Source organism: Chanos chanos, chromosome 2 (genome assembly GCF_902362185.1).
Source record: "Chanos chanos chromosome 2, fChaCha1.1, whole genome shotgun sequence".
NCBI classification, from domain to species: Eukaryota; Metazoa; Chordata; class Actinopteri; order Gonorynchiformes; family Chanidae; genus Chanos; species Chanos chanos.
Window position 1 is genome coordinate 44,818,344 of NC_044496.1, and position 12,033 is coordinate 44,830,376.

The window sequence follows — 12,033 nt, forward strand, 5'->3', positions numbered from 1 at the left end:
ACTGTAGCATATTACGTTGCATTTAAATCACAAACCCTCAGTACTTTAATTACGAAAGTAATTGGACTGAAATTATGAGATTGAAAGGGCTGAAATTAAGTCTACTTCCAAAGCACGAAAAGGCGTTGTCTCAGGTCAGTTTACGATAGTTGTTGGCGTCTTTTGAAAGATAATTTCTTTGCAGCTAATTACACCCCACCTACAGTTGCGAAAATGATGGGAAAGGCTGGATCCTACCGTGTGTCCAGAGGGGCGAGTTTTGCCCAAATTTTGAAGAAGAATATTCCTGCAGCTCCAGGGTTTGGGACACAGTTTGTGTCTCCGACAGTCTCAGAACATCTGGATACCCACAACAACCAACACGACCAAGCAAGAAACAACCCAGCCAAAATTAGTTAAGAAACTCCATAATTTAGCTAACAACTGCCTACATTTCTGTCTTAATTTGATATAATATAGCAGATTGACTCTCCAAACCATAGTTTGTACTTTTTACAGATCCTAGGCCAAAAAACATCCCCAAGGAGTTAATTGACAGGTATAAACGGGGTGAGATGCATGCTGTATCTACACTTTACCAACTCTCTCAGGTCTTACACTTTCAGCTGGAACTGAAGGAAACTGTCACTACAGGTATCATTTTTCCATTACAATGATAGGTCCCATAACCATATTCAGTGTGTTAAGGTCTATAAGTTTTGTTAAATGTGGCATTTAGCTGGTAATTTAAAATCTGTGTTAAATTATTGCCATCGTGTTCTTGAACTGTAAGCATGATTAGGTCAAAGAAAAGGTTTGGACCAAACAGTCTGTTTTGAAAGAGAAGAGATGGGTGGATGGGAGGGATCGCTCATGCCAAAACTATGTTAGGTCAAACTGGCACAGGACAATTTAATGATAGTTAACTGTTGTAACTGAGAGCTAACTTTTATGAAGTTTAATGCACTTTTTACAGTCATTTTTCTTATAGGTATTATTACAAAGCAGCTTAGCTGAATCTGGTGCCCCAAGTAAGCCAGAATCATGAGTATAAACAAGAAGAAACCTCAAGAGAAAATAAGACTCAATCATAGGGAGCCTCTGGTCGTCACTTGACAGCCAGTGGTTACAATAATAGATGCATGCTTAGACTATTTAAGAAAGCTAAAAGACAGAAAGTACTAGGTGGTGAGGACTAATCAGTCATATTTATATACATGTAGTCAATGACCTGTTTGCATGTGTATGTGCATGGAGCAGATGGTGTTACAGGTTTCTACTTTGCATTCTGCGCGGTTATCGATGGTGTGCAATATAAGACAGGAATGGGCATCACTAAAAAAGAAGCCCGAGCCAAAGCTGCCCAGCTAGCGTTGGAGGAACTGCTACCCGGTCTGGAGAGTGTGGGAGAACTGCCCGATGCCGCTGGTAACCATTGCCACAACTTTCAGCAATGTTACCGCTTAGACTTTATGATCGATATTGAACCAACGTGTTGTTAAATGGCTTATAATTGATGCAATGGTTCTGTTGTTTAATCCAGATTGTGCCATTACTTCTATATTCAGTTATTTTCCATAGCAGCTTCTATCTTTTTTGCTGCATTGTAGGAGGTGGTACGTTTTACTAATAGCTGATCAATAGTCTGTCATACAGGATAACCACATAGCTTTTAAACTGTTGAGATGAAAGTAATCACGTGTATTATGAAACACACAACAGTGGCATGTATGCTTTTGGGCTCGCAGGCTGTCCTAATATTAGAAGTGCCAGTGATTTGGAGGTGCATTTAAAACTGTGTTGAAAGTCTCCTCTCTACCATTGTTTTTCATATTCATATGGTATTGCTTTGAGAGGAGTTGCTGATGGGAGAGTGTTACATTCTAGACTGATTCTCTGTTCATCTTTAGCAGAGGGACCACCTCCTCTACCCGTGAAACAATCGGCAGTGTCTGACACACCTCCTGGAAAAGCTATGTTTGGTAAGAGCACTTCAACCGTGCGTAAACGCACACTTTTTTTAGGCCCCAAAATTAATCTCATCAGTGATTTTCTTAACACTTCACTTTACTTCACTTAAACACTTCAGTTTAGTACACTCTTTGTGGAGACACTGTGTGAATGACCTCCCAGTGGTTGTTTTGGAGTTGGGTGTAACTACGAGGCCTTGCGGGTGTACTCGCTACAACACCACTGTTTTGGCCCTTGGGATGGGTCAAGGAACAGGTTAGGGTAAAGGTTCTTGCAAGGAGATTGGGGCTTGCTGGCAGTGCTCTCCATCAGCTTGTTCCGTGTTATTAATATTGTGCCTGAACAACCATGACAAGGCAACCAGGTCTAACCTTGTAATGCAGGTGCTTTAAGTGGAAGTATGGGCCAATTCTCCATAGTGTATGAGGCCTGCCCCTGAGCTCCATAGTGTATGAGGCCTGCCCCTGAGTCTATAGTGTATGAAGCCTGCCCCTGAGCTCCATAGTGTATGAGGCCTGCCCCTGAGCTCCATAGTGTATGAAGCCTGCCCCTGAGCTCCATAGTGTATGAAGCCTGCCCCTGAGCTCCATAGTGTATGAAGCCTGCCCCTGAGCTCCAGTAATGTTTGACTATGCTCTTTTGCCTCATACCCATATAGAATTTTAATGACAATAAAGCCAACAGAAGGATTACAAATCAAAGCTTTGACACAGCTAAAAATCTGTTGCCTAAACCCATTGCCTCCAGTGATTTCAAATCCTCTGGTTTTATTTCTTGTTTATTAGAAAGGAAGAATCCAATTCAGGACCAGGTTCCAAATGCAGTGAGGGACATATTCACCAAACTGATGGACAGTTACCCCAAATTCTCTAGCTGTGGAAGCACCTTGGCTGCATTTCTCATCCATTCTCGTAAGCCTTGCCCAGCCTTATTGCCACAGCAGGGCGGTCGGGATTCTGTATTCTAATTTTACATGCAGAAAAAAGTTGCACACCAGTTCACTAGTGTCACAGAGTGTCTGTAAAATCGGATCTGTCTTTCTACTTATCTGCTACCGTAATCTTAAGTATCTGAGTTTGTGAGATAAGAGTGCTGAGGTATTTTTGTTCGAACTGTTTGTTCAGCCTCTGGGTATGAAGTGGTCGCTCTGGGAACTGGCAGTTTAAACACTAAAGAGAGTGCTTCACCAAATGGACGAATCCTCCATGACTCACATGCTGTGGTTACTGCGCGACGATCACTCATGAGGTAATGTAGCACCACAAAGACCGCTTTTGATTTCTGCATTATTTTCACTGAACTGCTTTCACTGATTTTATGGTAACACGTTTTAGCTTCATTATTACTCCTAAAGTTTTTTTGGGAATTGCTTCCATCGTTTCATTTTGAATAATAAGAAACTTTCATGCTCCATACGGACAAAATAGTACTTTAAGACAGGAAGTGTGGGACAGGGACAGAGGGAATCACATCAAACTCCGCTCACTGTAGGGCTAGACAAACCTGTTGAGAACAATATATAACTGACCATTTTTAGATCAGAAATTATTTGACTAAAAGAGATTCAAGATACCCTTCCTGATAGCTCTTTCTTATTTTAGTTTACTACAGTAAGAGGCCTGTGATTTTAGTGAGACATTAACATTTCCTACAGAGAAGGCGACAGCAGATTACTCCTCTCTTGCAGAATTATCTGACAAAACTGTTTGATCCAGTCTCACTGTGCAGTACTGAGTTAGCCTTTCGTTTTTAGAAAACTAACCAAATATTACATCCTCCTTTTCCCTGTGCTTCGTGTGTGTGTGCCTCGTAATGAACTCGGGGTCAAAACATTTGTCCCAAAATATTTGCACTGCCATAGGGTTCATTTGCCCAAGGTTTGGCAAGTCATGAAGCACATGTCAGTCACAAATGCTGTAGGCATTGGCTCCTCATTTGCATGTCCTGGGGTTTATTGGGGATTTGGCTTTTCCATTGAACACCACTGACATACAGTTATTTGTTGGCTATGTTATCTCTTGTGTTTCATGTTGTTTGAAAATCTGCTAAGTTGAATGTTTTAGCCTGTACTTCCTTCAGTGGTTTTATAGTTAAGTGCAGATAATACTTGGTGATCTCTCACTGGTCCTCATTGACCAAGATGCCTGATCTATAGACTTCATAAGATCAGTTTATCAGGCTGAAAATGCAGTTTACAGTGGTGACAGTCCAAAATCTGCTACTGATGTCAAAGTGTGTTGTGTGTTTTGTTACTAAAGTCTTTAATAATGACAATGGGTGATTCCCAGACTGATCTGAAGAAGGTTTTCCAGTGTACTCTGTCCTGTGTGTAATGTTTTACAGGTATCTGTACCGGCATGTGCTGCTGTTCTTCAGTAAGAATCACTCTCTGAAAGAGGGCTCTGTATTTCAGGAGGATGAGTCAACCAAACTCCTGAGACTGAGGAGTCAAATCACACTGCACCTCTACCTTAACCAGCTACCTAAAGGAGCTGCCCAGATCCCTTCGCACCTGTACGTCACACGCGCGCACACACGCAAGTCCCCAGAGGAGCTGTCAAGATCTTGGCCATATATGTACAAACTAAACATACACCAGATGTCAGTTTGATAGACTGGAGCTTTAATGACGTATGTATGCGTGTTCCTCCACAGGCGACTGAACCCTCTGTCCATCTCTGCTTGGGAGGTCAATAACCAGATTGGCCTTCATGTAACCATCGATGGGAAAGTTTTCTCAGTTTTCTCCAGGTTGGAGCAGACGGGCTCAAAGGTGGTCAGCATGTCGGGGAGCGATAAACTGACGCAGTGGCAGGTTCTCGGCTTCCAGGGTGCTCTGCTTAGTCACTTCATCGAACCTGTTTATGTCAGCAGCATCGTCGTGGGTCAGTTACACACATCTGCTCTTCCACACTTTTGTCTTAGCTTAGCGTTACGTTAAGTTAGAAGCAGTCTTATTCCTGTGTGGAAAATAAGACATGTCACACACACCTCTGAGTTGTGTCACTTTGCAGGGAGACAAAAAGATGTTTGGATATTTGTCTGTATTTGTGCGTAATGACAGGTGAAGAGAGCTGTAAAGAGACAAGGGGTATGGAGGTGGCTGTCAACCAACGTGTGGATGATGGCATCACTGCCAAGCTGCCTATGTACTACTGTGTGTACCGACCTCACATCAGCCTGGTGCCCTCTGTAATGCCCACAGATGGGCATGCTGCCCAGCAGACTCTAAGCATCAACTGGTGCCAGGGAGATGTATCTCTAGAGGTGGTAGACTCTCTGGAGGGCAAGTCTGTGGAGGAGTGAGTTCAGTCCAACTCTGCATCTCTCAGCTTCAGACTTAGGCACTTTTACATAGCATATTTGTCTTAAACAAAACCAAGAGCTCCCTTAACACAAGGCTGAAATACATTAACCTCCAGAACAGGTCTGAGTTTGGAACGTTGCTTTCTGAAATTACTCTGCAGTATGAAAAATTTAGAAATTAGCCTTGGGCTTGTAGAGTCCAGTGAAAAATGATACCAAAAAATAGTTCTAAAGCCAAGTCATTTGCTCACACACACACACACACACACACACACACAGACGTATACATGTATATAAGCACATATGGAAAATCTTTTGCCGTAAAGAGGTGGTTTAGACACCTGAAAGGTTGCCACTGATGAGTGGAGGCATCACAAAAAGAGCATAAAATGGGAGAGGTATTCCCAGGTAGTATATTTGTCAGTTATTTCTTCAGTTTTGTCGTTTTTTAGGAGCAAAGTGGCAAGATCTATACATCTCTCTGTTGAAACCCATACGTCTGTAGTTGTGTTGAGAGGTGACATTTATTCTTATTAACCAGACAGCTTGGTGTCCCCATACTTTTCATGGGCAATGTGTATACTGTTTTACATGCTGTTTGTGTGTGACTCTCAGGTCTCCTTTTAAGAGTGGCCCAGCCTTGGCCAGTCGACTCTGCAAGGCAGCCATGCTCAGTCGCTTTAATCTGGTGGCCAAGGAAGCCCATAGGGAGGACCTGCTGGCTGCTGTGTCCTATAGGGAGGCAAAGGTACTGCAGGACATTCACTTATATTACTGTAACACAGGTTTGATGTTGTCTTTTCTCTGATGACAAAAGAGTGCAACAGTGCTTCGAGGTTTTAATAGAATTGGTGGATTTGTAGATAGCACCTGCATGCCACTTGTTACTATAGTATTTCTTATGTATGTGAAATGGAAATAACTGAACGGAGATTGGAAGTAATTCTAAAGCGGTTCAGAAGTGCTTACTGATTGATTTTTGTGTTTCAGATGATGGCAAAGCCATACCAGGAGGCAAAGAGTGTGCTGAAGTCGTACCTAGCCTTGAGAGGTTACGGTCAGTGGGTGGACAAGCCACCAATCAGTGACCACTTCAGCATGTGAGACTGGGCCTGATCAACGCATTCAAATACAACCGAATCAAGAGTAATTTAACTTTTATTTATTTATTTTTTTCATTTTAGTTTTAAACACCTCATGAGCCTTGGTTCAGCTCTTTTTCAAATAGGCATGTTTTGATTCATTATTTTCTTTAAAGCCAAGCTGTAAATATGGTTTGAAAGTTCAGTTCTGGAAGAATTTGTCTGAGGTTGTTCCCAACTCTTACTGTATTTTCATGTGGAATTACTGTAAGTGTAAGTAATGTTTCACTCTGACAAAATAAATGTTTTGTTTAGATTGTGCATGATATGTATGATCTCTTCATTTGCTAATACAGCATCTTACTGGCTCAGCAACCAAAACTTGCGGTTCTAAGGCTAATGCTATGACTTTTCTCATATAAGCAGCCAGAACTGTTTATTGTAACTTGTAGTTTTGAAGTCACCTTTCGGTCTGTACTTTAACAGTTCTGTGAATAATGGCTGATTAATTTTCTGGAATCACACATTATCCAGTTACTTAGCACTCAAACAAGTTTGTTTTGAGCTGTGTGAAATTTGGCCCAAATAAAGACCAAGATTATACATCCTTTAGATTTAATAGGAATTAAATTCATCTAGGTTGCATCTTTGTCAAAATTAGCAGAAAGGAAATCATACCACAGAGCACAGCAAGGAGGGGTTATGTCAGACCTTAGAACTTTACACAGTCTGGAGCTATCATGGCAATTGTCACCAATGCATGATAGTCAGCTAAAATGAAACCAGTGTGGTATTTATTTTTCTCACAGATAAGTAAGCTAAACTTAGAGCTCCAGAAGTTAGCTGACTAGCTAAATGCTGTGTTCCTGGCTTAGGCCTAAACTACTCTTTCCTTAAGTAGATCACTTAAGGTAGATGTGACATTCTATACCATGATCATGTCATATGTGTGAAATGTGGCAGTAGTTTCTGATTTTATATACCGTAAAAGTTTAACTTTGTTTTGCCTCAACAAATAGAGTTGTAGCTTGTCGTGCTGTTGGGTAACCAGTGAGAGATAGACTAGGAAGATAGTACCAGGAACCCCAGTCTGTTGGCCTCCATTACAGACATAGCACATCTCATTGAAGCTCTGGGAGTATCATAGAATCAGACAACTGGTCGCTAACACCTGATGATGATAAACTGAGGTCTTTGATGTGACCTGACAACCTTCTACAAATTATACCTGAGGAAAAAACAAACGCTTCCTGTGAGAACATCTCATTTCATAGTGGACCAGTTTACTTCAGTGCAGTACTGAAGTCAAACTAATCTGTATTCAATCGTGTTTCCCCCCAAATCAGTGCAAACATGTTGAACAGTGTCTAGAGGTCAGAGCACCAAAAAAAAGGGGGGGGGGGGGGGCACGCTTGAGAAAGTTCTGATGTGGACCCTTGCTTAATTGTTGCCATGATGGTAAAGCTTAAAATAGTTGAGAGAAAAGCTTATATTCTTTTATTTTATTATTTATATTCATAAATATAGCCAGCTTCAAACAGCAACTATGGGGCCAAGGTAGCATGAGACACATGGACCAACTGTTCAACATGGGAAGAAATGGAAATGTAGGAAATTCCTATTCTGATGTAAATGGCGGTCTGGCAGCCATATTTTAGATTGTAGCTACTTTCAAATTGACGTTAACAGTTGTTACGGCCGGTCATCAGCTTGTAGCATAAAGGAGGAGACGCACACGATAACAGTTCTAAATCTAGGGGTTTTTATTATCCAAAACATATAGACAAAGGATTAAGAAAGCGAGTTGAGGGAGGGAAGCGGGAGCACAATCACACTGAGCTGGGATGGAGCGATATTCACTAGAACACTCATACGCATCTCGCTGGAATGGTGCCATGTTGTGACATTTCCTGGTTCAGGTAAAAAATTTCTTGGTTCATGCAAAAAATATTCACGTTCTGTTTGAGGGATATAAAGTATATGGTGATGTTTCAGAGGTGATGTTGATGGAAATCTTGTCAGTCATGGTTATAATTTTGAGAGACACTAACACAGGGTGTCCATATGTCCTCTTTTTCGCGGACATGTCCTCTCTTCTGGACCTAAAAAATGCATCTGGCCGGGATTTCTAAATCGCCACAGATGTCCGGGATTCGGCTTTTTTGCTTTCTACACGGGCCTTTCGTACGCAACCATTGGTTGGCCATGTACATGCCCTTCACGCAAACATTGGTCAAACTGCATCTCAGTCATTACCCTCAGCACCACAGCAACAGCCAAGAGACTTAAAGAGAGCCAAGAGAGCTTTAAAAAAAAAAATGCCCAAATGCAAATGTAATGTTTACAGATGAATCGCACAAAAAATTCCTGCGTTTTAATCTCGGTCAGGATCCATGGGAAGCAGAATGCATGACATGCAAAGCTGGCACATACCTGTCAGTGTCAAATAAAGATGCTAGCATGAAAGCTGGGAAAGATTCTATCTTGGGGAAAGTACCAGAGCACATCAGGAGGAGTGAAAAGTGTCCAGTGAAATAGTGCATTTCTTTTATGGCAGCTGATATTTTATTTTATTTTAATCTATGGCCATGAAAAGAAATAGTGTTATGTAAAAGGTGTTAAGAGCTAAACTATTTTTTTATTTGTTTGGTTTTATTTTATTGTTGAGGGCCAAAAGTTGAATAGAAAGGAATAAGATTATGGCCATAAGGGCTAACGAAGGCATTTATTATTTGTCTTGTTAAAGACCAGCTGTTTATGTATTTAAGTTCAAAAACATAGTTGCATGGTTGTGGACGCGTTTGTCAACCATTTAAACACCCCCCCCCCCACACACACACACACACATTGCCACGGTGCCACCGATTACTTGAAACACCCCCCCAAAAATATGGTCACTCTAACTAACATAATGAAAGTCGATCAAATATGAAGGCATGAAACCTCTGCGTGCATCACTTTGACTATGTGACAAACCATTTGAATCAGACTTGCCCAGAAGTGGGTAAATATTTCATGCATGGTAGAAATCCTCGTCATACACAAATTGATTGCTTTGTGGGAGATGTCAGTGGTGTATAGGGTGAAGTGAAATGTTCTGGCAGAGTCACTTTTGAGTACTACAAATGAAACGCAGCAGTGAACTGAGATTGTTGACTGTCCAGCACTCTTGGATTGATTTTAGAGTAAACGTGAACATGTCTTGAACATGAGTTTCACAGTTTAGTATAGAGATGAACTTGTGATAAAGTTGTTTTATGAAACTAGAATTAGTTGCTACGAGTATTACAACAGTGCTGCAACAGGTAGGAATTTGACATGCAATAGGTCAATGAGTTTAATTTAACAGGCTTTCTGTGAAGTCACTTGTGTGTAGTGCCATGTTTTGTAGAGCACTGACCTGCTAGTGCGTGATTATTGCCAGCGCAAGTGCTGTTACTACAAACACACAGGAAGCCATGAGGGTTTCCTGTGGAAGGTGTGTGTGTGTTTGTGTGTGTGTGTGTTTGTATGGTTGGTCAGGCTCATGTTGTTTGCTCTGTTGCCATATCATCATGCTCAGCTGCAGAAGAAGACTGGATTTATTTGTGTCTCTGTGAACCTAGGATTAAACTACTAACCAGTACCCTTCTCTGTATGTATCTCTCTAAAGCTTGGCATGCATGCTTTATCGGAAGATATGCATTCTTTTTTTTACTCAGTATTGGTATTTGCAATGAGGATGTTTGTTGTTACAGTAAGCTATATACTTGTTAGTCACTATCATTTTATATAATCTTGCCTTGCACGCATAGGAAGGCTTCTTTTTTAAAGTGCATGTTTAGTTTCGTGCAACTTGTGACCTTGCCAAACAAATGGCCAATTTTCGGCCCTCGTGTCACATTTGACAATTGTTGCCCAAAATATCCAATATCTGAAAACTTTCTGGAGATGATAGAAATTCTGCATTCTCACCATGACTGACAGCATGCTGAATGCTTTAGTAAATTAGTCATGAGAGCCAATTTGTTTATTGCTGTTTACACAGACCGCATTTACTTGGTGTGGAGCTGCCATAAACAGGATTGCTCTCAGTGAAGGTGCAGACTTTCTGTTTTGTTTTGTAGTTGCACTGTACTAGGTCTGATGTGGAAGAACATGAACGTGAGGGATGTAGAAGAAACATAAGCGTAGTCTCAGTTTGACCAATTTTCCTCTTGTCTTTGTGAATCCGTAGACAATTTGAAAGAGCAGAAATGGGATGTCTTGAAATGTGTTTACCTTTTCAGTGCTTGGGAAAGTGAAAAAAAGAGGCATGGGAAGGGGGGGGGTAGGACATTTTCAGATGGTAAAGAGGCCACAGTGGTTTTAATAGTAGGCCTCTCAGGCTTGTCATATCCTGCTTATCACCTCATCTACCTCAAACGTCTCTCTTTTTTGACATCTGAACAGGTTGTTGATAAAACATTTCAACTACAGTTTAAGATTTCAACTTTCAACTGACACACATCAGTCAATCTGAATGAAATTGGCTTCTGATGTTATCTGTCTCCTTTCCTATGGCTCAGAAAGTTGACTCAGTCACTAGCCTTGCTACATACTTGTCATGTGAAGCACACAATAAACGCTTGATCCTTGAAAACATTTCCGCTCATGATAGGTGGGTGTTAGCTAACATGAAACTGCTGCAAAACTGAGGTAAATCTTGCAATAAATAGATTCTGAGAGAGATGTGTTTTCTTTGTGATGCAGTCTTTTTGAAGTGGTTTGTTCTTCACTGACTAACTTCAGAGAAGAAAAACAAAAACAGGAGCTTAATTCACTTTGCAAACATGCTTCAAATGACATTTCTAATGGAATCCTCATTCGCACACTATGTATAATGACTCTCAAATAATAATATTGTGTAATGACTCTCTAATACTTATCCAACACCTTATCCAACAAGGAACAGTGATGTTTTAGGACATCATGTGTATATATTCTATGTATTATGTACTGTATAACTGCTTGGTTAGGTGAGGTGTGTCCGGTGAAGGAAAAGGTGGGCACGATGATGATGAATTGAATTATTGCTAATGAGTGGGTGAAAGAGAATTCGTTTTCCATTTATGTGATCTGTGTTGTAGTTGCATAGTTTAACGGGACTTCCCTTGTGATGTCATTCTGATGTCCACCTCACAGTGGAATGTCACTGTGTCTCTCACAGAGAACACAGAGTTTGCATTTTATAGATGTTATTTTGACTCACAGAAAAATGCTCCCTTTCAGGATATGGACTCAGATTGAAATTTTCCAGAGGACATTAAAAATCAGTGACCGTTTTAAATGAACACATTCCAGCCAAAAGAACGTTATTTTAAACATTTAATCACAAAAAAGTACAAAACAATTACAGTATTTTAAATAATCAATAAATAGATATAAATAGTTAAATTATCAAGTACTTGTTTTCATCCAAAGCTTATATTTGTACATTATAGTGCTTTCTTCTTCTTCTTTTTCTTCATTTGAGAACTTTGAAGGTAGTCACAGCCTGTCATTGTCAGGAGGCAACATCCTGGAGTAATCACTCTGACCTGAGCCAACATGATTTCTGAGAAGTCTGATTATATGTAACAATTATTCCCAATTTCTCTTGCTCTCAAACCACGAGCTCTTTTTTTTAGCCAAATCTCTACTGTTCTCTTTTTGAGGTTGTGATTAATTCGATCTA

The 12,033-nt window shown here is 40.6% G+C and overlaps 1 protein-coding gene across 1 annotated transcript; it reads left to right on the forward strand.

Moving 5' to 3' along the window:
- The first annotated feature begins 213 nt into the window (after window positions 1-213).
- On the forward strand, window positions 214-6,360 carry adad1 (adenosine deaminase domain containing 1 (testis-specific)). The gene is made up of 11 exons (XM_030766620.1): window positions 214-394; window positions 499-633; window positions 1,240-1,407; window positions 1,893-1,961; window positions 2,736-2,861; window positions 3,075-3,198; window positions 4,294-4,464; window positions 4,606-4,835; window positions 5,015-5,252; window positions 5,872-6,004; window positions 6,247-6,360. The coding sequence occupies exons 1-11, from the start codon at window positions 214-216 to the stop codon at window positions 6,358-6,360; spliced, it is 1,689 nt and encodes a 562-aa protein (XP_030622480.1).
- Window positions 6,361-12,033: the final 5,673 nt, after the last annotated feature.

Bases quoted from the DNA above. Each gene is read 5' to 3' on its own strand.
- adad1 (XM_030766620.1), top strand. From the start codon at position 214: ATGATGGGAAAGGCTGGATCCTACCGTGTGTCCAGAGGGGCGAGTTTT. The intron at 395-498 runs GTTAAGAAACTC...TACTTTTTACAG, and splicing joins AAACAACCCAGCCAAAATTA to ATCCTAGGCCAAAAAACATC. The intron at 4,836-5,014 runs GTCAGTTACACA...GCGTAATGACAG, and splicing joins TGTCAGCAGCATCGTCGTGG to GTGAAGAGAGCTGTAAAGAG.